Raw genomic sequence first — 26362 nt, 5'->3', positions numbered from 1 at the left:
CGTAGAACAAAAAGACCATCCCTGCCCCGCAAAATTTACAATCCAAACATCTAAAAATGGATTTGGAGCCAGTGCAGATCACAGGGCACAGTAGTAGTGGAGATATCTCAGTATTTCCCTATGTAAAGTACAGTACAGGTATCATTGGAAGGTAGCTATTGGCAAATTTTGACTTTTTAATGATGTCCACTATAGAGGGAAAATCTTCTCATAGCTCATCACTAATCCATCAGTTCCTCTTGCCCTGATATTTTAACAGAAAACCATCACCTGGCTGCCTGTCTACCTACTTACGTGGTCTTGTGGAGGAAGCCTGGAAGGCTGCTACATGTTCTGGTGTTGCAGAGTCCTCTGCAGGTGTGACGAGATGTTTACTCCCTTGGCCAAATGTCCTTTTCCGCTCTGTGACCAAAAGTCCTTTTCCGCTCCGTGACCAAAAGTCCTTTTCCGCTCCGTGACCAGATGTCCTTTTACTTTTCCTCTCCAATCCTCAGATGCAATACTCTGAGGGCAACCTCCACACAGCAGAACTGAGAAACTCCATCACTGGGTCCCCCTCCCTCTTACAGAGGGAAATCTCTCTTCATTTAATACAAGTAACCAGCAGTGTACCTGTACTGGACACAATGACCACAAAAGAAAAACTTGGGCTTGGTTTTGTTTCTATACAAGTTCTTTATTGTTAAAGTGGAAGACATGCTAAGTATAGAAACGAAATAGAGCACAAACAGATTTAATTTCCTACCAAATTATTGATGAGCAAATATTTTCAAAAGACATAAAAGAAAAAGATACAGAGTTGTTGTCAAAACACTTTCAGTATTATTTGCAGGTGCTTACTCCCGTGCATACTGTAGAGCCTCAGTAAATTCCATTCAGATGTATATGTCCTGACTGCATTCAGCAGTAAACTGTATAGATATGTCGATGAAGTGAGCTGTAGCTCACAAAAGCTTATGCTCAGATAAATTTGTTAGTCTCTAAGGTGCCACAAGTACTCCTTTTCTATTTCATACTAGTTGCAGATTAAGGTATCCAGGAGTAAAGGTATCAATTCTGGTCTATAGTACTTTGAATAACCTCTAATTTCTGCAACAGAGTCCTTCTTTCTTATATCTCCTGCTGACACATAGATATGCCTATCACTTTTGGCTCACCATCTCTGAATATTACAATATAACAAAATATATAGCTAGCTCTAATCCAGGCAACAGATGGGAGAGTGGTTGCATGGTTCTTGGTAAAATACCATATTCTCTATAATTTTTCTCTCTTGAACCCTCTCCCCATTTTAACCAGTCTGCATTGTATTTATACTATGCTGTATTTTATGTTGGTTTTGTGCTTATATTCACCTGTTCATAAATAAAGATTTCCCTGCATTTTATTTTCAAACCATTGAAATCAATCATAGCAGCAAGCCTAAAAGATGACATTTTACGTATCTTCACTGCAATCCACTTACAGCATTCATCATCAGAAACTGTTTTCAAATGTCACTTCTCATTTATTTGATTCAATGAGCAAAACTGAATCAAATTGAGTTGCTTTGAAGTAGAAAAAAGTTTGTCTTCTAAATCACTTGCATCCTCTAAAATTCTTGGAAGATTTTTTTCCTCATAGATCTCCACTCTTACATCTGATGTCCCACTAATAACATTTTTGGAGCAGATTGTACAGTTCTAGAAATTCTCTCTCTCTCTCTCTCTCTCTCTCTCTCTCTCTCTCGTCTGGATCATTGAACAGCGATCATGGACCATTTGTCTGGCAAATTGTATCGTTAGAATCCATCATTTTCTACAAAACTCCAAAGAACTTGATGATGATTTTCTCTCATGTTTTGTGTGTGTGCATGTGAGAGAGAGCATATTTGGGGGATGCAGCAGTTATTAGTGTGTCAGTAGTCATAGCATATAAATGGGAAACAGGTTTCTATTCCAGACTATGTCACTGATTCACTGTGTGACCTTGGGACCTAATTCTGTAGCTCATCCACTTTTACACTGGTGTAATTCCATTAAGTCCACTGAGTTGCTCCTGATTTATGTTAGCATAAGATCAGAATTTAATAGATTTGAGGGCCAGAATGGACCACTATGATTATCTTGTGTACTCTTCAGGTACTACTGGTAAAGAATTTAACCCACTGATTTCTACAGTGGAGAGAATTATTTCTCCCTGTTACACTTGTGAACACTATCAAACTGGAGCTCTCAGAATCAGATCCTCTGTTTTCCTTTCTATAAAATAGGGTAAGAACTAGATGAATGACAAAAAAATTTCCATAGATATTTGCTTGAATTTTTTTTTTGTATGTTCTTAGGCCGTGGTCATTTTGTGTTCATTTTCTGGGAATAGTCAGGAACCAAGTTTTATTAGAAACCAAACATTAGATTCATGTACATTCATCCAGTCAGTGAACAGAATGATATGAGGGCCCATGTCCTGCAAACACATATGCACATGCTTAACTTTAAACATGTGAGTAATTCATTGACATTTTGGCTCTATTGAGACTACTCACATGTTTAGCTTTAAGCAAGTTTGCAGGATTGGAGCTAAATGATTAATCAGAACACTCAATTAAGCAACACACCCCAAATTATTAATATTGAGTACTGCACCCACTGCTCAGACTGAAACATTTGCAATCAATTTATAGTGTAAAAATATAGTACATGATCTAGCACCTTGGGGCCCTGATCCTGATTGGAACCTTTGGTTGCAACTGCAAAACAAATGATTAATAATAAAATATATTTGAATAACAAATATATTCAAAGAAATAATATATGGGGAGATACTCCAGGAGCAGAAAAAGAGGTTAGATTTGTCAAATAAATTATTCCTTCTGCTCTAGTAATAATCCTACTCTGATGATACTTTCAATCAAGAATCACTCCCACATCTCATGCCTCCAGCCTGAGTCCTATTGGAAACGCTACTATATTGTAAGTTTTTTGACCTTCTTAGGCACCTGTAAGCTGACTCAAGGCCTCTGCCCCACTAAGCATGCTCTAATTTAATGTACATCAGTGGCCCCAGCATATTCTCTCAGATCTCTTGAAATTTTCAGAACGAAAACCTTTTTATTGAAGTTGTCACAAAAATATTTTTAATATTATTTTGCAAAAAAATTGAATATTAATTTAGTTTTTTGGCTTTCATTTTTTTCCTTCTCTTTACTTCTTTGTTTTACCTTTTTGCACTCTTTTTAGTGGCAAAATGGAAAAATGAAAAAAAGAGAAAGGGAGGGAAAGGAGAAAGGAACAACAACCCCCGCCCCCCGCAATTCTAAAGCAAACATTTTAAAAATATATATCTTCATGAAAAGTTGCTCATTCTCAAAACTTGTGGAAAGCACTTTTTTTTCATTTTTTTGTTTTTGCAAAAAATCATTGTCATTTTCAACAAGCTCTATTTTCCAACTAGTTCTTAAAATAGCAGAAAGCATGACCTCCTATACCTCTTATTATATAGATATACAAAAATTCTCTCTCCCCCCCACTAAATGTAAAAGAGGGTCAGCTGTTCCCGAAAAGAGAATGGACAATAGAGAAACAAGCCTCCAAAAGGTAGATTCCGAATTTATCATCTCATCATTTTTATCCCAAAATCATTTTTATCACAAAACACTGAGCTGTGGTTGGTGGGTGGAGATGAAAGTCCTACATAACGATATTTATATAAAAGTAGAATTTTAAAGGAACTTCAAATCTTGCTAATGGACAATAAATAGTTCAAGGGATGTACCAATAGACAGTGTAATAACTAACATCATTCCATCACTGATGATGTTTCAAGTCTTAGGACGCAAAGGGGAGGGTACAGACACCGAACAATTCGATGAGCATTTCCATACAGCAAATGTTCTACCAGCACTAATGTGTCAAGCTGAGGCTTTGTTTCTTTGTGTCAAAGTGCAAATCTTTGGGATTCCCAGGAAAGACTCCCAGGTGCTAAGTTGCTGATATATTCAGTGTGTCATTACACTGAGCCTCAATAAGAAGCTAAAGCCTCAAGAGCCACTGGGATTTAACCCCCTTTACTAGGTAGCTGGAAGCACTGATATACCAAGCCTTTTGATGGTACAGGAATGGTGGCAATGCACTCAGCCATAGGAGATTCCAATGCAGTTATACCAAAGGTTCTTGCCTGGCCATACCAGGAAGCAGGAAGAATACAAGTGTGTCTCAGTGTTAGTTACCTGATGCGGACCAGTGCCACACTGGTATGCTCAAACAGCTTGGCTGGAAAGTGTTGGGCATTTTTTATGGATGTGACCACAAACAAGAATTGTGAGCAACTGCTCGAGCTTTGTGCTGCAACCAGACTCCTTTTTCTGACACTGATTTCAAAGGAAGAACATACAGGCATGGACTTGATATGGGAATGATGGGTGAACCCACAAAGCACTGGAAAGTGGTAGCATGCTGAACACCAAGGCAGGATGTCAGAGAAGATGGAAAGAACACTTTCAGGACCTTCTTAATTGCAGCACCAGGAGGATGCAAAGAGTCCAGTGACCACACCTCCATATAATGTAGAGGATGTCACTGTTGAGGAGGTACGAAGTGCAGCCTGTAGGCTAAACAATGGCCATGCTGCTAAGCTGATTGAGCATGGCGGGAATTCCGTCTTGGAGTGGCTGACCCATATTATCAATAAAGTATGGATTCATGAGAACTAAAACAATGCAGCCGTCAAATTAAGAGCAACAGGGTCAAAACAACAAGTTAGTCTAAGTGCTGGATTGAAATTAAATTACCAATTTAGTTAAAACATCTGATTAATACAACAAATAATCAACCCTTATAAATCTTAAAAAGGGATCTAAAGAGGTCACTGTCTGTTTGGTTATAAATCCCAACTAAAGATCACCCATGTCAATCAAAACTATAATTTAGAACTAGTTTAATGTATTGTTACTGAAACAAAATATTATTTAATGTCTGAACCACAGCCTCAGAGCCAATTAAAAGCTTCCTCCTTAGATTTCAGTTCTTGTGAATCCTTCTTTTCAGAAACTGAATGTTTTTTCATTGTTCTTAAGATCCAAGGGTTTGGTTCTGTGGTCACCTATGCAAATTGGTGAGGATTTTTATCAAACCTTCCCCAGGAAAGGGGATGTAATGTTTGGGAGGATTTTGGGGGGAAAGACGTTTCCAAACGGACTCTTTCCTAGTAATATACCGGTTAGACATTTGGTGGTGGCAGCGAAAGTCCAAGGGCAAAAGATAAAATAGTTTGTACCTTGTGGAAGTTTTAACCTAAGCTGGTAAAAGTAAGCTTAGGAGATTTTCATGCAGGTCCCCACATCTGTACCCTAGAGTTCAGAGTGGGGAAGGAACCTTGACAGCCACATTTTACAGTCCAGGTTTTCTCAATATTGTTACTAGAAAATGATTTTTTACAAATATATGTTGTAGCCTGATCAATTATTAGAATTATAATTTTTTATTGGGATAACATGCACTTGTCACAAATACAAGGTCCTTTCTCAGGTGACTAGTTGGAGTTAATCAAGATGATAAAATTGGTGAAGCACACACACAAACTTTATAAGCTTTTGTTAATTCAAAGAAATATAATTAAATAATAGAAATATAATTAAAATAATAGAAAAATAATAGAAATAATAGAAAAATCAATATACATAAGTATAAGAATAAGATAAATACAGTAGAGGGGTTTCCTGTACTGTTCATACTGGCTGTCTTACATTGTGCATACTTACAATTTTACGGAGACAATTAGAAACAAGGGGAGAAGAAAAAGTAAGTGGAGCACATCAGGAGACTGGTCCCAGGTCAGGCAACATGCTGTTCTAGAAATGGAAATACCCAAGAAAGCAAGGAAAGTTCCAAATCATGTATAACCATAGGTTATTCAGTCCACATGGACACAGGCAACATCAGCTCACCTTTTCCATATGCATCAGCAATATCAGCCCATCTTATTACATACAGGTCTTTCTAGCTAACTATATTTATGCTTCCAATACCTACGTAATTTGCATCAATGTGGTCTGCCTTGTAACAAAACTGCAAAAAGTCCTGAAACTCTTTATGCAAATGTTAAAAGTTTGTGGTGTACCTGTTCATGGTCAGTTGCCTGTTCTCTTATCACTGGAAGGCAAAAAATAGTTGACCCAAGTAAGATTTGAAGTTCCTTTAAAGTTGACCCAACTATGGGTCACCAACTAACTCCTGCTTTTCATCAGTTATGCTAACCACAAGCAACTTCCTATAATTCTTGCATTGCTAATATTATCCTAACAACCCTATTATTAATGATTTCATACTTACTATTACAGCTTCAATAACTTCCATTATTATTCCTATAAGCATGCTTAGCAAATAAATTATATTTTACCCCAAACTATAAACCCTCCAAGATCAGGTCAGGGGCCAATGGTCAACAATGTATTTAATGGACTGCAATGTATACTCAACACGGTTTACAATAGAGTGGATTAATGAATCAGCAGCCTGTCTCAGGAGATGAGAGTTTAAGTCGGGTTCATTTCAAGAAATGAATTTACTTCACTTAGCTACTGCTCAAAATACCGTCTAAATGTGAGTTAATATGGAATTTGAAATACCATTTAGACATTTTCAGTGAGCTATGTTAACAAGTATTGTGTTCACAAACATAAAATATTTACTATATCACAAACTGCTCCTCCTCTACAGAATATAATACAGCTTGCTTCCTGTATTACTGGTTTGTACAATAACATTTTGAATTCTGTTCATTAGCCATTGAAGTTCCATATGTTCACTGTAATAGGACTTCACTCTCTTATTAGTGTGTATGATGGAGTGGGTATTGTCCATTAATCAGAGTAAAATAATTGTATAGAAGCAAGATATTTTAACTGTTCTTGCAGGTGTTACATTTTGCCGGGCTTCATATTTCTTTGTCTATTTTCTATTCAAGGGCCTGATCCAATGAGCTTTGAAATCAATGGGTGTCTTTCCACTAACTTCAATGGCTTTTGGATTAGGTCCCCCAAGTGTATAGATTAGAGTCACTTGTTTTATACAGTGAATTGGAGGGAAATGATTTATTTCAATTAGCTGGAGATTGCAAGAGGTAATTTTTTTTGTTTTTGTTTGTTTTGTTATTTCCTAACTCTGCTACTCCATCACTATTCCCATCCTCTTCCTCAGAAATGCAGTCAATAGGTCAAAATTATGCTATTTAAATCACATTACATGAGATTTTTCATACTGTTATCTGCCATATCTGACATGTCAGCTCTCCGTTTTGAGCATATTTTAGGTCTAAAATCACTAGAACCATATAGCATGGCTAGTATGTTCAATGAAATATTAGTTATATTCTGCTTGGTCAGCTCTAGAATATTTAGCATCAGTCCTAAGTGTTTATATGGCCATATCTGAGCACCTAAAAACCTGCTTGCTGAAACAGTGACTTTTTTTAGGAAATATTACAGAATATTTGTAGAATATGTACTTTTAATTAAAAAATCATTAGTATTTGCACTGGAAATCTAATTATAAAAATGTTACCTAGCCAGTCAGGGAACAAACATGTTTGTTCGAAACTGCTTCAGTGTCAAATATCAAATACTTGCAATGAATGTTCTCAAGAGAACTATAGTGCATGAATTTTTCTTAAGAATTATTCCAGGAACAATTATAAATAAGAATTGCATTCAACAAATTCAAAATCCGATTATGGGCATTTTGTCTACAGCAATGGTCAAATTGTGTCTGAGCAAATAAGTGTTAAAAATTATTTGCCCAACTCTATTATCTTTATAGGATTTTTTTTCTGCAGTGTTAAATATGTGTCTGATTCAAATGTTAACCAATATACTTTTTTTAAATCTCCTGGAAAATAGCCAAAGTAATAATGCAGTTGTGACAAGTTGGATCACAGAAACCCCTTGGGAACTGCCAACTGATGTGCTGAGACTACTTCTAACCTGTTTTCCTTGCCAGCTTGGGACTTCAGAACTTTGCCAGTTTGAGCCAGACACTCTAGCCTGCTACAAACCCAGACCCAGGTTTAAACCACTTCCCCCAACAGCTGCAGGCTTAACTGAAAACAGCTTAAGAAGTGTTCCTGTCTCCAACACTCAGATGCCCAGCTCCCAATGGGGTCCAAACTCTAAATAAATCCATTTTACCCTGGATAAAGCTTATATGCACAGCTGTTCCCCCTACCCCCAAGTATCAATACATACTCTGGGTTAATTAATAAGTAAAAAGTGATTTTATTAAATACAAAAAAGTAGGATTTAAGTGGTTCCAAGTAATAACAGACAGAACAAAGTAAATTACTAAACAAAATAAAATAAAACATGCAAGTCTATGCCCAATACAGTGAGAAAGTGATTACAGATGAAATCTCACCCTCAGAGATGTTCCAGTAAGCTTATTTTACAGACTAGTCTCCTTCTAGTCTGGGTCCAACAATCACTCACACCCTTGTGAGTGCTGTCCTTTGTTCCAGTTTCTTTCAGCTATCCTTTGGGGGTGGAGAGGCTATCTCTTGAGCCAGCTGAAGACAAAAGGGAGGGGTCTCCCAGGGGCTTAAATGGACTTTCTCTTGTGGGTGGAGACCCCCTCCTCTCTCCTATGCAAAATTCAGCTCCAAGATGGAGTTTTGGAGTCACATGGGCAAGTCACATGTCCATACATGACTCAGTTTTTATAGGCAGCAGCCATTGCCCACATGCTAACTTGAACATCTCTAGGAAGACTTCTTATGTGGATTAGAGTCTTCCAAGATCCATTGTCAGTTAAGTGTTTCTTGACTGGGCACTTGACTTGAAAATTCCTTTCTAAAGAAGCTGACCAAATGCTTTACTAAGGCTGCTTAAAATCAAACAAGTACACAGCCAATATTCGTAACTTTGAATACAAAAATGATACATGCATACAAATAGGATGAATATATTCAGTAGATTGTAACCTTTGCAGAGATATGCTACACAGCATATGTAGCATAAAACATATTCCAGTTATGTCATATATACATTCATAAGCATATTTCCATAAAGCATTATGGGGTGCAATGTCATCATAATGTTGAGGTGACCATGGAGGTTTTGGTATCTTTGTGAGAGCCTATCAGATGGAGCCTTTAATAAAAAAGGTCAAATAAAACAAACAAACCAAAAACTTACCAGCAAATGTGATATTTTGTATTTAGTTCACTGAGGGTGGGGGAAATACAATTCAGTAATATAGATAGATTGTAGGCTTTCATTAGCAGTGCCTAGCAAACTGGGAATTGATCCTGATTTGGGGGCACATAGGGTGTTACTGGAAAACAAATTATAAATAATAATAATAATTGTAAAGCTAAAATGTGACTAATTCAATCTCCATGTTACTATGGTTTACCATTTTTGCTTCACAGATATGCTGGTGCCCATTACAGACAATAGCTGCAGATCATTAATTAGCAGCATGCAACAATGGTCTAAAATGGCCTCTTCATTTTTTGGTAACCTGTTGTTATGACCATACGTGATCATTGTTGATCAACAAACAAATAACTGGCAAGCAGTAGTTTTGAAACTAGCTCTGATTTTCCACATCCTTGCACTTTGTATACTAGGTCTGTGCAAACTAGGTCTAAAAACAAATCTACTATTCATTTATTAACTTATTACACTTACTTTGCACTGGGTGCAAATCACTGCCAATGTTAAGGCTACATTTTAGTCATGGGTATTTTTAGTAAAAGTCATGGACAGGTCATGGGAAGTAAACAAAAAGTCACAGCCCCGTGACCTGTCCATGACTTATGCTAAAAATATCTGTGACTAAATCTTACCTGCTGGGAGGAAGATACTCCTGAAGACTGCTGCTGGTCCGGGCTGGGGGCAGCCGGGCCCCCCTGTCACTGGTCCGGGCGGGGGGGTAACCCAGGGTCCTGTTGCTGCCACCACTGATCCAGGCAGGGGATGGCCCGGGGCCACACAGCTGCCACCACCGCTGGTCTGGGCGGGGGGTGGGAGCAGCCCGGGGCCCTATTGCCACCGCCGCTGGTCCCAGACCACTGCTCCAGGGCAGCGTCAGGGACCAGCTGCGGGGCAGTCCTGGGGTCAGCCACACCAGGGCTGCAAAATTCACGGAGGTCACAGAAAGTCATAGAAACCCATAAGGCTGTGGATAATCAGGCCTTCCCTTTGTATGGAATGTAGGCAGACGAACTTTGCAGGAAGCGTAATTGAAAAATGGAAAAAACAGCCAAAGTCCTCAGTAAAAGCAAGCATCTTAAGGTTCAGTACAAAAGGCTGTGACAGACTGACAATATCCTGTAATATCCTGAACAAACCTTGTAGAATTAAGATAAGCTTTATTGAGTTAAGTTAAACCTTACTGAATTAGGTTAACACCTTTTAGGTACACACTATTAAAAATGCAGTTGTGTATGTGTGTTGTATGTACTTCTCTATTAAGGAGGAAGGATGCTAATAAACTTCCTCAGTTATCAGCCTTGGAGAGACATGCATATACTAATTCAAACTGGATTCTCCAGAGGACAAAGAAAAGATTTTTTGATTAAAAATCCTGAGTTTAGTCTAACCTAAAGCTTCCTTTTGGATCTAGCAAACGAACAGGGCTCCTGGTCAATGGAGGGCCTCAATCTTTAGGGAAGGATTGAAAGGAGAAGGCCTACTAAGGTTCCAGAGGACAGTGTGCTTCTTCTGAGCTGAAGCTCTGATGAACTTTTAAACCACAAGGAAACCCTAGGGCAGGATATTATAAGACTGCACCTTGTTCTTGTGAATTGAATTTATATCCCTAATCTTCTGCCACATCTTTGAAAAATAATTCCTACGTTTACATATTTTTGGAATGATTTTATTTTAAAATTAGTAGATAAATGAAAATAAGAAATATAATATGTCCCCTCTAGGTTATATTTGCACAGTGTCATTTGACTGTGTTATGCTTGCATATAAAGGTAATAATATTTTAACTTTTGTTTACCATTTAAGCTTTTGTGTTGATTCCTTCTGATTATAGTAACATTTCTTGCTGTCTGAATCTATTGCAGTGTGCCTGAATATTATGATTATGGTCATGGAACAAGTGAAGACGCTTATGACAGCTATGGTAAGGCCTGTTCTATTTTAAGTAAAAGTGTGAAATCAAAAAACCAATCAGTCACTGACAGCTCCAAAATTACTTCTACCTTCTTTTTTGCTCTGCTTTTACAGAAGCCCAAACTAAATTGATTTGTGTAATTCTGTGGTAAGATTTGACTTATGGAACTGGGACCAGAAAATTGGATAGATCAATTTTGATCAAAATTTCAAACGGAATTAATCACATAGATCAATTTTAACAGCAACAGTGAGCTTGCTGATTAGCGCCTGAGTATATTTCACAGTGTCAGTTGTCAGTCTTATTGATGTGACAACAATACTGTGTCTCTCCTGCTGTCATATCCATTATCTCAAGCAACAAGTATAACGTAGTCAAAAAGATTTTTTTATTCTTGGAATGATAGTACCAACAACTCCAATTAAAATCCAGAGTTCTAAAATACTTCACTGCAAAATGCCATGTAATTTTTAACTTTCTATGGATCAAATCTTGCTCCAAACTTCCCAGTCACAGAATGCCTGAACATACTGGAACGGGGGGGAAGAGGATGTGAGGAGAAAGGACACCTTTGCTCCAAAAGGGTTCCCTCTTCCCCAGTGCACCTGGGAAGTTAGTGGTAGTTCTGATGGCTCCATGGCTGCACAGATGATGAGAAAAGCTCCCCAGAGAGATGGACAGGGCATAGCCACAGGGTTTGCTGCAGCCTCTCTCAGACTACAGTACCAGTGCCACAGCAGCTTCGCTGTAGCATTGTGACCTAGAAGAAGGATTAATTCCCACATTGCCCAATGAACTCCATGGTGCATGGTCCATTGACTTGGGTAAATGGGTTCCTGGTCCAGAATCAGGCATTAAAATATTACTTTAGATGGTGCATTGAAATCCATTCCTTCTATTTCTCTTGAATGTTTTGCAGTAGTTTTTTACACTCAGTTGGAAGACATGAGCCTGATCTCAGCCGTTGTATATCAGCATAATCTGAATTAAGTCAACAGAGCCATGCTGATTCTCACCAGATGAGGGTGTGGCCCAATATGTTCAAAGTATAACATTTGATGTATTATTAGTTATTAACTATAATAATGTGTATGGTGTTTTCCAAAACACACAACAAGACAAGAGAATGATGCTGGAAATGAAAATTCCAAGCGCATGATAATTTTATTCATGCAGCTGTGAAGCAAATTTTAGGGCAATGCAAAGTTGCAGTTTCCTTTGTATTTGAACTGAAATCATGGTTTCTTAAGGGACATTGTCAAAATAATTGCATTGCATAATCGGAAATAACTTATTTTTGTATGTGATCAGTATTTGTGATACATGTGCTTTATACAATGTGCAGTCAAGCACATTTTCAGTGCTAAACAAGTAATAATATTAGTGTATTCATATGGATGTGTGCACGTCAGTTACCCTTGGTTTTGTTTCTTTTGTGTATTTATTTGCTGTTCTCATCTTGAGTAAAAAGAATATAAGCATTCTCTTCCAAAAATGCTGCAAAAGCAGTGTCCCCTAACTATGGGGGGCATGGAGGAACGTTCGGGAGGGTGCGTTGCCAGGCCAGCCCCCATGGTGGGCAGGGAGGAAGCGCCACCCAGCCCCACTCTGCCCCCAGCCCAGCTCCAGCCCCAGCTCCAGCTCTGCTCTGCCTCCTGCACTGCCCTCAGTCCAGCTCTGGCCCCAGCCCCAGCTCCGCTCCACTCCATGCTTTGCTCCCAGCCCAGCTCTGCCCTCGTTCCCTCTCTGTCCCCAGGCCAACTATGCCTCTGGTCCCAGCTCCACCCCCCTCCCCAGTTTTGCCCCCACCTCCGCATTCAGCCCAAGCTCCTCTGCTGAGCCAACTGTGTAGTAATGGAGGGGTGTGTGGACAGATACCTTTACTGGTAAGGGGAGGGCACAACAGGAAAAGTTTGGGTACCACTGTGCTAAAGGGTTGAGTAACCCAGAGAAGAATGATGTGAGCCCAGGATTGAGAGCCCGCTACTCCTGAGTTCTTAACCTGTTCCTGACACTGACTCTGTAGATTTGGTCAAGTGACACCACTCTACTGCCATTCCTTTGTCTGTAAAATGAGGATGATAGTACTTGTTTTCCTATCCAGGTTGTTGAAAAGGCTAATTACTTAAGGTTCATAACTTGCTCATATAAGATCACTATTGTAAGATTATGAGTCACTCCGGTGTTAGGCTCCAGCCAATCCACAAGGCAGGAGCAGGTCGTGTGACTCCAAGATCAGGTGTATAAGCCCCACAGGAGGAACAGCTGCTCAGTGTGCTCAATGTCACTCCAGAACTTGGAACTCTCTCCTGCCCAGCGGTGGCCATAGACTCCCCAGGCCTTAGCCTGCTCCAGCCCTGTTCCTAGCCCTGCTCCTGCTCCAGCCCTGTTCCTAGCTGGGCTCCAGCCCTCCTCTTGCTGCTTCCCTGCTCCTAGTCCTGCTCCAGTCTCTTTTACTTATTATACCTGTTTTATTAACAACATGCTAGAAACTTAAAATAGAAAAATCATTTTTCAACTTTTTCCCCCTAAAAATGGAGAGCATTTTAATCTATATCCTGGTTCCTGCTGGTTCACATGCACTAGTACATTCATAATGTTGCTCATGCACCACCCTGTTAGCCTCTGTGTGCGCTCTTTTCTTCTTCTTCCTAAAGAAACAAGGATTTAAATGGATTGTGTTAATCTCAATGTATGTGTATTCTGCATTTATCTTTTTTATTACTGTTCTCTTGTGCACACCCTATATCTCTTCTCCTCTCCCAATTATTTCAAACACTTCCCACCCCATCCACAAGCAGTCAGGCTCCACCTCATTCTCTATCCTTACATAACATATACCCTTCATAGTCCAGTAGATCTCAATTCTCTACCCCTGTTTGTGTAATCTTCCATGAAATTTCCTAATCCCCAATACTGTGTGAATTCAGCCTCCCCTATATTTGTAGCACCTCACACAAGTCAAGACTATTTTTTTCTCTCTCTCTCTCTTTCACCCCAGCTCAGGAACTAGTGATAGCTTCATGTCTTCTTGTGCCTCCAAAAACATATCTATTCCATTCTCTCTAGCCCACTCTTCTGTAACACTAAATTCCCCCCACCCTGATTAAGACCACCACATAGACAAATCATGATCACCAGCCATAATGCCTAATTTCTTTTCTCCCTTCAAAACCCCTAGAAAATCTCCATTTCCTTGCCCCTTCACAGCCCATCCCACTTTCCTTGTCATCCTTTGTAAACATCACAAGATATGTCTTTTCCCTTAGATTACCCATCCCTTCCCATGTGATTCCTGATTTCTTAAGTTTTCCCTATCAGCCATTTCCTCCACTCTATACTTGCTCCCACACAGCATTTTACAATCTCATTTCCTAGTCAATTTTCCAGGGGATGGCTGATGAGCCTCAAAATGTGAGAATCCTCTCATTCTTCAGTCTCACTATGTAAACTCCAGCAAATAATAACAATATTACTATATAGCACTTATATGTACTATAGGGCTCTCTAGATTTTCAAAGTACTGTAAAAACATTACAGCACCACTTTGTCCCCCAGATAAGAGCTCTTAGCATAGACTTCTTAACTTTCCAGCTGGGCTCCTGCACAGCAGAACCCTTTCCTTCCTCCTGGAGTAGGCTAATATAGGTTCTCCTATGCCCTCTAGAAGAACCTGTGGTGGAGGCTGGCTGTGGCTCCTTCTTTCAATTTATTCATCACTCCCTGTTTGGGTTCCTTGCGTTAAGGGAGCATGTTTAAGCAAAATACTGAAATAGAAAAGAGTATGTGCCTCTATCTAAAAGTCCTATGGAACTGAGCAGGAATAGAACCAATCAGGTTTTACAGAAATCACTTTAAACTATAGACTTGAATAGAATCATAGAAGATTAGGGTTGGAAGAGACCTCAGGAGGTCATCTAGTCTAACCCCCTGCTCAAAGCAGGACCAACACCAACTAAATCATCCCAGCCAGGGCTTTGTCAAGCCTGACCTTAAAAACCACTAAGGAAGGAGATTGCACCATCTCCCTAGGTAACCCATTCCAGTGCTTCACAACCCTCCTAGTGAAATAGTGTTTCCTAATATCCAACCTCGACCTCCCTCACTGCAACTTGAGACCATTGCTCCTTGTTCTGTCATCTGCCACCACTGAGAACAGCTGAGCTCCATCCTCTTTAGAACCCCCTTTCAGGTAGTTGAAGGCCGCTATCAAAAGGCCTCACTCTTCTCTTCTGCAGACAACACAAGCCCAGTTCCCTCAGCCTCTCCTCATAAATCATATGCCCCAGCCCCCTGATCATTTTCATTGCCCTCTGCTGGACTCTCTCCAATTTGTCCACATCCCTTCTGAAGTGGGGGGCCCAAAACTAGACACAGTGCGCCAGATGTGGCCTCACCAGTGCCAAATATAGGGGAATAATCACTTCCCTCAATCTGCTGGCAATACTCCTAATAATGCAGCCCAATATACCATTAGCCTTCTTGGCAACATGGGCACACTGTTGACTCATATCCAGCTTCTTGTCCACTGTAACCCCCAGGTCCTTTTCTGCAGAACTGCTGCTTAGCCAGTCAGTCCCCAGCCTGTAACAGTGCATGGGATTCTTTCATCCTAAGTGCAGGACTCTGAACTTGTCCTTGTTGAACCTCATCAGATTTCTTTTGGCCCAATCCTCCAATTTGTCGAGGTCACTCTGGATCCTATCCCGACCCTACAGTGTATCTACTTCTCCCCTCATCTTAGTGTCATCTGTGAACTTGTTGCAGGTGCAATCATAGAATCATAGAATATCAGGGTTGGAAGGGACCCCAGAAGGTCATCTAGTCCAACCCCCTGCTCGAAGCAGGACCAATTCCCAGTTAAATCATCCCAGCCAGGGCTTTGTCAAGCCTGACCTTAAAAACCTCTAAGGAAGGAGATTCTACCACCTCCCTAGGTAACGCATTCCAGTGTTTCACCACCCTCTTAGTGAAAAAGTTTTTCCTAATATCCAATCTAAACCTCCCCCACTGCAACTTGAGACCATTACTCCTCGTTCTGTCATCTGCTACCACTGAGAACAGTCTAGAGCCATCCTCTTTGGAACCCCCTTTCAGGTAGTTGAAAGCAGCTATCAAATCCCCCCTCATTCTTCTCTTCTGCAGGCTAAACAAGCCCAGCTCCCTCAGCCTCTCCTCATAACTCATGTGTTCTAGACCCCTAATCATTTTTGTTGCCCTTCGCTGGACTCTCTCCAATTTATCCACATCCTTCTTGAAGTTTGGGGCCCAAAACTGGACACAGTACTCCAGATGAGGCCTCACCAATGTCGAATAGAGGGGAACGATCACGTTCCTCGATCTGCTCGCTATGCCCCTACTTATACATCCCAAAATGCCATTGGCCTTCTTGGCAACAAGGGCACACTGCTGACTCATATCCAGCTTCTCGTCCACTGTCACCCCTAGGTCCTTTTCCGCAGAACTGCTGCCTAGCCATTCGGTCCCTAGTCTGTAGCTGTGCATTGGGTTCTTCCGTCCTAAGTGCAGGACCCTGCACTTATCCTTATTGAACCTCATCAGATTTCTTTTGGCCCAATCCTCCAATTTGTCTAGGTCCTTCTGTATCCTATCCCTCCCCTCCAGCGTATCTACCACTCCTCCCAGTTTAGTATCATCCGCAAATTTGCTGAGAGTGCAATCCACACCATCCCCCAGATCATTTATGAAGATATTGAACAAAACCAGCCCCAGGACCGACCCTTGGGGCACTCCACTTGATACCGGCTGCCAACTAGACATGGAGCCATTGATCACTACCCGTTGAGCCCGACAATCTAGCCAGCTTTCTACCCACCTTGTAGTGCATTCATCCAGCCCATACTTCCTTAACTTGCTGACAAGAATACTGTGGGAGACCGTGTCAAAAGCTTTGCTAAAGTCAAGAAACAATACATCCACTGCTTTCCCTTCATCCACAGAACCAGTAATCTCATCATAAAAGGCGATTAGATTAGTCAGGCATGACCTTCCCTTGGTGAATCCATGCTGGCTGTTCCTGATCACTTTCCTCTCATGCAAGTGCTTCAGGATTGATTCTTTGAGGACCTGTTCCATGATTTTTCCAGGGACTGAGGTGAGACTGACTGGCCTGTAGTTCCCAGGATCTTCCTTCTTCCCTTTTTTAAAGATTGGCACTACATTAGCCTTTTTCCAGTCATCCGGGACTTGCCCGGTTCGCCACGAGTTTTCAAAGATAATGGCCAATGGCTCTGCAATCACAGCCACCAATTCCTTCAGCACTCTCGGATGCAACTCGTCCGGCCCCATGGACTTGTGCACGTCCAGCTTTTCTAAATAGTCCCTAACCACCTCTATCTCCACAGAGGGCTGGCCATCTCTTCCCCATTTTGTGATGCCCACCGCAGCAGTCTGGGAGCTGACCTTGTTAGTGAAAACAGAGGCAAAAAAAGCATTGAGTACATTAGCTTTTTCCACATCCTCTGTCACTAGGTTGCCTCCCTCATTCAGTAAGGGGCCCACACTTTCCTTGGCTTTCTTCTTGTTGCCAACATACCTGAAGAAACCCTGAAGAAATCCATCCATTGAGCCTGACAATCTAGCCAGCTTTCTCTCCACTTTATAGTCCATTCATCCAATCCATACTTTTTTATCTTGGTGGCAAGAATACTGTGGGAGACCATACCAAAAGCTTTGCTAAAATCAAGATATATCACATCCACTGCTTTCCCCATATCCACAGAGCCAGTTATCTCATCATAGAAAGCAATCAGGTTGGTCAGGCATGACTTGCCCTTGGTGAATCCATGTTGACTATTCCTGATCATCTTTCTCTCCTCCAACTGCTTCAAAATGGTTTCTTTGAGGACCTGCTCCATGATTTTTCCAGGGCCTGGGATGAGGCTGTAGTTCCCCGGGTTCTCCTTCTTCCCTTTTTTAAAGATGGGCACTATATATGCCTTTTTCCAGTCATCCGGGACCTCCCCCGATCACCACGAGTTTTCCAAGATAATGGCCAATGGCTCAGCAATCACATCAGCCAATTCCCTCAGCTCCCTCAGATTCATTAGATCTGGACCCATGGACTTGTGTATGTCCAACTTTTCTAAATAGTCTTTAACCTGTTCTTTCACCACTGAGGGCTGCTCACCTCCTCCCCATACTGTGTTGTCCAGGACAGCAGTGTGGGAGCGACCTTGTCTGTGAAGACCGCGGCAAAAAAGGCATTGAGTACTTCAGTTTTTCCACATCATCTGTCACTAGGTTGCCTCCCCCATTCATTAAAGGTCCCACGCTTTCACTGACCTTTTTTCTCGTTGCTAACATACCTGTAGAAACCCTTCTTGTTACCCTTCATATCCCTTGCTAGCTGCAACTCCAGTTGTGTTTTGGCCTTCCTGATTACACCCCTGCATTCTCAAGCAATAATTTTATACTCCTCCCTAATCATCTGTCCAAGTTTCCACTTCTTGTAAGCTTCCTTTTTGTGTTTAAGCTTACCGAAGATTTCTCTGTTAAGCCAAGCTGGTCGCCTGCCATGTTTGCTATTCTTTCTGCACATAGATGATGGTAGTCTTAGTTTAGGTACCCTTCCTCTTCTTTGGATTGACTGTGGAGTTGATGCAGATGAAATCCTTTCACTTAAATATATTGGACCTTGCCATAAGACTAAGCAAAGCTTTTTGGGGAAACACCATTTAAAAAACTAAGAGCTCAGTCCCCCAAATTACTGAATGCATTTCACAAGATGCTGAGTGCTTTCACCTCCCACTAATTCCCGTAAGTGTTTAAGGCACTCATTACCCAGCTAGAGGTGCTCAGCACTTGCAGGATTGGATCTAAATTTGGGAGCATAAACCAGGGTGACGGTGTCTTTTTAACTGTATACAGATGCTCATATTTTATAATGAACTTCATGCAAATGGATTAATTTATGAATACATGCTATTTCCATGTGTACCCATTGTTTTCCATAATTACATAATTTTGCATTTTCTCCTCTAGTGCTGTTGCCCTTCAGCAAGGTGTCTGGCAAAAACATGAAGTTAATGACTTGTTTTATTATAAGTAGTAAAAGTAAAGTATAATGTATGGTTATTATAGTAAAGTAAAATGTATGGTTTAAAATGAAGTAGCATAATCAGAATAACTATAGCAGAGACAGTCATGATGCACTGGGAAGAGCCCCTACTGCAGCCTGTGCTCCTCCTCTCTCTCCGAGTCTTGTTATTTTGCCCTAAAGGTAGCCACTTAAATCAATCAAGGCACTGAGACATGATATGTAGGTACATCCTATACCTGTGAAGCTTACTGATCATGTCCAAACTGCATAAGCACTGACTTATAGCCCAGCATCCTGTCCCTCGAGCTGGACTAATCAGAAAACCTGGGGTGCATTCTCTGGGGGTAGTTTCATCTTTAGTTGTTTGACAGTCCTGGATAGGAATCTAGAAGGAAAGTCCCCAGGACATTATAATGGTGATTGCCCTCTTTGTAGGAGTACTAGGAAGTAAGGGAGAAGTGTATTGCCTCCCCATGCATCCTGCTACACATCTGCACAGGGCTGCTCGCCACCTAGCCCTTAACATCTTTGTCACTTGGGCTCGCATTCATTTTGGACCAAGTACCAAAGATACTTTCTTGGCATAGGAACACATCAGAGTAAATGAAAACTACTTAGGTATTCATTACAATAAAATTATTCAGGGTTTTTGTATTTTTGTGTGTGCATATTTGCTCATGTTGCCATATAATTCTGCTTTGTTTCCACTGCAATTTAGCTTTAAGTGTTCACATGTAAAGAATTGGTTGTTTAATTTTAGGATAATTCCGTCTTTAGTTAAACAATACAAATGTAAATATTTAATATAATTCTTTTGGATGTAAGACATCAAGGTTCCAAAATACTGCCAAAATGATTTGATTGTCTATTTTTGTAAAGATTACCCAGCCAACAGTTCATTAAGAGAGCTTTAAAGTGTGATTAGTTTGGCTAAGCGAAGTTCTGTAGAGGCAACACTGTGTAACCAAATGTTTATAGGGCTGACAGCTAAAATAGACAGCAATATTCTATTCCTGTCATAAATGTAAAGGGAAGGGTAAACCCCTTTAAAATCCCTCCTGGCCAGAGGAAAAATCCTCTCACCTGTAAAGGGTTAAGAAGCTAAAGGTAACCTCGCTGGCACCTGACCAAAGTGACCAATGAGGAGACAAGATACTTTCAAAAGCTGGGAGGAGGGAGAGAAACAAAGGGTCTGTGTCTGTCGGTATGCTGGTTTCTGCCGGGGATAGACCAGGAATGGAGTCTTAGAACTTTTAGTAAGTAATCTAGCTAGGTATGCGTTAGATTATGATTTCTTTAAATGGCTGAGAAAAGAATTGTGCTGAATAGAATGACTATTTCTGTCTGTGTGTCTTTTTTATAACTTAAGGTTTTGCCTAGAGGGATTCTCTATGTTTTGAATCTAATTACCCTGTAAGGTATCTACCATCCTGATTTTACAGGGGTGATTCCTTTACTCCTATTTACTTCTATTTCTATTAAAAGTCTTCTTGTAAGAAAACTGAATGCTTTTTCATTGTTCTCAGATCCAAGGGTTTGGGTCCGTGGTCACCTATGCAAATTGGTGAGGATTTTTACCAAACCTTTCCCAGGAACTGGGGTGCAAGGGTTGGGAGGATTTTTGGGGGAAAGACGTGTCCAAACTATGTTTCCCAGTAAACCCAGTTAGAGTTTGGTGGTGGCAGTGGTTATTCCAAGGATAAAGGATAAAATTAATTTGTACCTTGGGGAAGTTTTAACCTAAGTTGGTAAAAGTAAGCTTAGGAGGTTTTCATGCAGGTCCCCACATCTGTACCCTAGAGTTCAGAGTGGGGGAGGAACCTTGACAATTCCCATGCAAAGTCATTGTTTATATACCAAATCAGCACTTGCAGGATACAGAAACAGTTAATTACGTTTATTCTTTATTTGGAGTAAAGGCGACAGCTTGTGCTGAACAAGGAAGAGTAAAAAATGAATATATAGATCTGAAATATCAGGTGAAATGAAAGTGTGTGTGGGATAAGGAAAAATAGGAATTCTGTACCTTAAATCATGCTATTTGGATATCTCCCTTCAACTCCATTAGAGAACATAAGCATTCCTATTTGCATTGAGATGTATTAAGATGCTTTCACACTATCCCAGTGTGAAACCAAAGCCCACAATTGATTAATCTATCGCATTATCAAAGCAAAATGAAGCCACATAGAAATTATACTGACCTCATGTTTCACGGTACAGAGGCAAACATTTTGTAAATTTTGAAAGAAAATATCAATTGTTAGCATTTGTTTTGTAAAGATAATGAGTTTGTTCTAATAACTGTAGTCAAGTCCAAATTCACTGCTTAGTTCCATCAGTAATGCAGATATTGTCATTCATTGATCCTGAAATTCAATTAGCTTGTGGTGCTGAGGGTTTTGCCACTGTGTTTTACCAATCTATCTCCATTTAAGCGTTCAAATGCAGGAAATCAAACAAACTAATATGATAATCTTTTTAGAAAGTTGCAGATATGATAATGCAAGTAGTTGGAACACAGGGATCTTTCCCTTCGTTACTGTAACTTAGATGGTGACTAAAAGCAAGAGACTCATCTGATGTAATTCAGTGTAGCTCTCTTGGAGTCAATAGAGCTGTGCTGATTTTCACTAGTATCTTGCCCTAATTATTTAGAACATTGCCTAGTTTACAAACTGAACATTGCTTAAGTAATTTATTATCTTTAGAATGGCAAACAGCCGTATATCAAAGAAAACATTTTTATCTGATTTTGAGTTCTTGGGACACTCATTGTTAACTGGGCATACTTAAAACAGGTATACCAGCCAGCCTCTGCCTACGCTTACACAAGCCATTATAGGATCACAATTAAATCTTAATTTCTAGTGCCTTGTTCTTACACACCGATGTTCAGCCCAGTAGGGAGGGTCCTGCCATGGCCATGCATCCTACTTACGCAAGGAAAATATATGGGCTATTGAGCAAGCCCTCTGCTCTGGGGGGAAATTTGCATGTTGAAAAGACATTCTTTGTATCAGTTCTTGCTTCTTTCTATGGGATTTCTTTATCTGGAGCATACTACGGTTAAGAAACCCTGATATCACAAGAACTCCACTGTTTGCAATATCCTGTATACTTGTAGGTCAATATTTTTGAATACGCTACAGTATATTTATTAACTGCCACTTCTGCTGATAGATTTAGTGTTCAGTACCTAATTCCACTCAGCGCATATCTATAGGATAAGTTAGTGTGAAGCAAGCTGGGGCATAAATCTACAGAGCTTCAGTGTGCCGCGCACTTGCTGTCAATGTGGACCCTATTGCTGTGTGCTAAGGATTCTCTAATGCCCTTTTACATACTGATCTTTGAAACAGCATACAGAAAGCGCACTAGTGAACTTTTAGTGCGCAGCATCAAAGTCCACACAGCCATTTAGTGTTCTGCATGCTGGAGCACTGCCCCCACCTTGTCATGCACTAATTTGTCATATACACAAGCCTTAAGACTCCTGGACTCCCTTGATGGCTGGCTAGAAATTGAGGAAGTGAGGTTAAATGACATGTGTAAGATGACAGACTGTGTCAGTATTAGAGTTAATATGAGAATGCAGGAGTTCCTGGCTTCCAATCTCCTGTGCAGACCATTAAGCTGTGCTTAGAAAGGAGATGACTAAAAGGGAACATGATAAAAGAATACAAAATAATGAATGATTTACAGAAGGCAGGTTAGCAACTTCTGTTTTGTCTGCCTCATAACATGAGATATTGAATGGGATTTAAAGGTAGAAAATTCAAAAACAACAAGAAGAAATATTTTTTCAAAAGCACATAAGTAGAGTGTGGAGGATTCATTGTCACAGGAAGTCATTGAGGCCAAGAACTTGGCAAGATTTGAAATGTGATTGAACATTGATATGGAAATCAAGAATATTCAGAATTATAATTAATAATAAATAAGAACATAGGATGTCAGATATTATGGTGATTGGTAGAGTATAAAAACCTGAAGCAGAGTAGAAAAGAATGGAGGAAAGTAACTTTTGTTTGCTACCTCCACTGTACATATACAACATAAATCTAGAAAAAATGCTATACTGAACTTGAGGGAGAGACATAGAAACAACCATAGTGGAGTGGACTCAAGGTCCATCTAATCTGATATCCTCTCTCTGCCAGGGGCCATTACCGTAAGCCTCAGAGGAAGGTGTAAGTAGGGAAACGTTGGATAACTTGACTCCTACATTAGGTCTTGTCCTGGTCTCTAATATTTAAAGATTGGTTTAAGCCTAAGACATGCAGTTTAATATCCCTTCGAAAACATTTATTATTAACAGGTTTCAGAATAGCAGCCATGTTAGTCTGTATTCGCAAAAAGGAGTACTAGTGGCACCTTAGAGACTAACAAATTTATTTGAGCATCAGCTTTCGTGAGCTACAGCTCACTTCATCCGATGCATTCAGTGGAAAATACAGTGGGGAGATGTATATACATAGCAAATATGAAACAATGGGTGTTATCATACACACTGTAAGGAGAGTGATCACTTAAGATGAGCTAATACCAGCAGGAGAGCGGGGGGAGGAAGGGGGGAAGAAAACCTTTTGTAGTGATAATCAAGGTGGGCCATTTCCAGCAGCTGACAAGAACGCCTGAGGAACAGTGTGGGGGAGGGGGAAATAAACATGGGGAAATAGTTTTACTTTGTGTAATGACCCATCCACTCCCAGTCTCTATTCAAGCCTAAGTTAATTGTGTCCAGTTTGCAAATTAATTCCAATTCAGCAGTCTCTCATTGGAGTCTGTTTTTGAAGTCTTTTTGTTGTAATATTGCGACTTTTAGGTCTGTAATCGAGTGACCAGAGAGATTGAAGTGTTCTCCGACTGGTTTTGGAATGTTATAATTCTTGACATCTGATTTGTGTCCATTTATTCTTTTACGTAGAGACTGTCCAGTTTGACCAATGTGCGTGGCAGATGGGCATTGCTGGCACATGATGGCATATATCACATTGGTAGATGTGCAGGTGAACGAGCCTCTGATAGTGTGGCTGATGTGATTAGGCCCTATGATGGTGTCCCCTGAATAGATATGTGGACACAGTTGGCAACGGGCTTTTTTGCAAGGATAGGTTCCTGGGTTAGTGATTCTGTTGTGTGGTGTGTGGTTGCTGGTGAGTATTTGCTTGGGGGGCTGTCTGTAAGCAAGGACTGGCCTGTCTCCCAAGATCTGTGAGAGTGATGGGTCGTCCTTCAGGATAGGTTGTAGATCCTTGATGTTGCATTGGAGAGGTTTTAGTTGGGGGCTGAAGGTGATGGCTAGTGGCGTTCTGTTATTTTCTGTAGTAGGTGACTTCTGGGTACTCTTCTGGCTCTGTCAATCTGTTTCTTCACTTCAGCAGGTGGGTAATGTAGTTGTAAGAATGCTTGATAGAGACCTTGTAGGTGTTTGTCTCTGTCTGAGGGGTTGGAGCAAATGCGGTTGTATCGTAGAGCTTGGCTGTAGACGATGGATCATGTGGTGTGATCTGGGTGAAAGCTGGAGGCATGTAGGTAGGAATAGCGGTCAGTAGGTTTCCGATATAGGGTGGTGTTTATGTGACTATCGCTTATTAGCACCATAGTGTCCAGGAAGTGGATCTCTTGTGTGGACTGGTCCAGGCTGAGGTTGATGGTGGGATGGAAATTGTTGAAATCGTGGTGGAATTCCTCAAGGGCTTCTTTTCCATGGGTCCAGATGATGAAGATGTCATCAATATAGTGCAAGTAGAGTAGGGGCATTAGGGGACGAGAGCTGAGGAAGCGTTGTTCTAAGTCAGCCATAAAAATGTTGGCATAGTGTGGGTACCCATAGCAGTGCCGCTGGTTTGAAGGTATACATTGTCCCCAAATGTGAAATAGTTATGGGTGAGGACAAAGTCACAAAGTTCAGCCACCAGGTTTGTTGTGACATTATCGGGGATACTGTTCCTGACGGCTTGTAGTCCATCTTTGTGTGGAATGTTGGTGTAGAGGGTTTCTACATCCATAGTGGCCAGGGATGGTGTTTTCAGGAAGATCACCAATGGATTGTAGTTTCCTCAGGAAGTCAGTGGTGTCTCGAAGATAGCTGGGAGTGCTGGTAGCGTAGGGCCTGAGGAGGGAGTCTACATAGCCAGACAATCTTGCTGTCAGGGTGCCAATGCCTGAGATGATGGGGCACCCAGGATTTCCAGGTTTATGGATCTTGGGTAGCAGATAGAATACCACAGGTCGGGGGTCCAGGGGGGTGTCTGTGCAGATTTGTTCTGGTGCTTTTTCAGGGAGTTTCTTGAGCAAATGGTGTAGTTTCTTTTGGTAACTCTCAGTGGGATCAGAGGGTAATGGCTTGTAGAAAGTGGTGTTGGAGAGCTGCCTAGCAGCCTCTTGTTCATATTCCGACCTATTCATGATGACGACAGCACCTCCTTTGTCAGCCTTTTTGATTATGATGTCAGAGTTGTTTTTGAGGCTGTGGATGGCATTGTGGTCTGCACAGTTACATTGTAAGGTTATGATTTTTAAACTCTGTAAGAAATGTGAGAGCATTTTAAATTCAGATATGATGGCTACTGTGGGGATGATATTAAAGTTAATGTCATATTGTCAAATCCCTGTTTTAATTAAGTTATAATTCTTTGAAAAGTTCTATGTTTAAACCTGTCATATTCTTTGAACTTAGTGTATATCCAAAACCACTTGCACTTACATATATTATGATAGTACAGCATAAAAATATGTGTAACAAGAAAAGAGAATAATTTTTATTGAAAGAGGCTCTTTCCATTTCTCCTATTATTCCTGAATTATACATCACTTTTATATGACAGTATAAGAATAAGTTAATCATGCCAACCATTCTTATCATATGTTGTATTTCACACCAAGTATTTTACTGCCTTTCACTCTAAGAATTGTACATTTTGAGAAACTAAGAAAAATATTCCTGTAATATGGTGGTGTATATAGTGATAACACATCTGCATTATTTCAGGCATGACAACAGTGTCACTGAACATATCACATTGAACAATCTCACATTAATAGAAAGCTCATTTCTTCTGGAAATAAGGTGAAGGGGAAATCAATCCCATGCTGTTGTGTCCATACTTATCTCACAATAACACAGCTAATGGCATGTCTCATCATTGTAGCATACTGTAGGAAAATTATGATTATTGTAATTAAATTATGGTAA

General features: G+C 40.5%; 1 protein-coding gene across 5 annotated transcripts in view; it reads left to right on the top strand.

Annotated features, from left to right (window-relative positions):
* KHDRBS2 (KH RNA binding domain containing, signal transduction associated 2) overlaps positions 1–26362 on the top strand; it is a 572210-nt gene that overhangs the window by 529893 nt on the left and 15955 nt on the right. For all 5 annotated transcript variants that reach the window (XM_073336336.1, XM_073336333.1, XM_073336334.1 and 2 more), the window contains one exon: positions 11050–11108. In XM_073336336.1, coding sequence (XP_073192437.1) covers positions 11050–11108 — 59 coding nt within the window. The remainder of the gene's footprint in view (positions 1–11049; positions 11109–26362) is intronic.

This window comes from Lepidochelys kempii, chromosome 3 (genome assembly GCF_965140265.1).
Source record: "Lepidochelys kempii isolate rLepKem1 chromosome 3, rLepKem1.hap2, whole genome shotgun sequence".
NCBI classification, from domain to species: domain Eukaryota; kingdom Metazoa; phylum Chordata; order Testudines; family Cheloniidae; genus Lepidochelys; species Lepidochelys kempii.
This window is presented reverse-complemented; position numbering and strand designations above follow the sequence as displayed.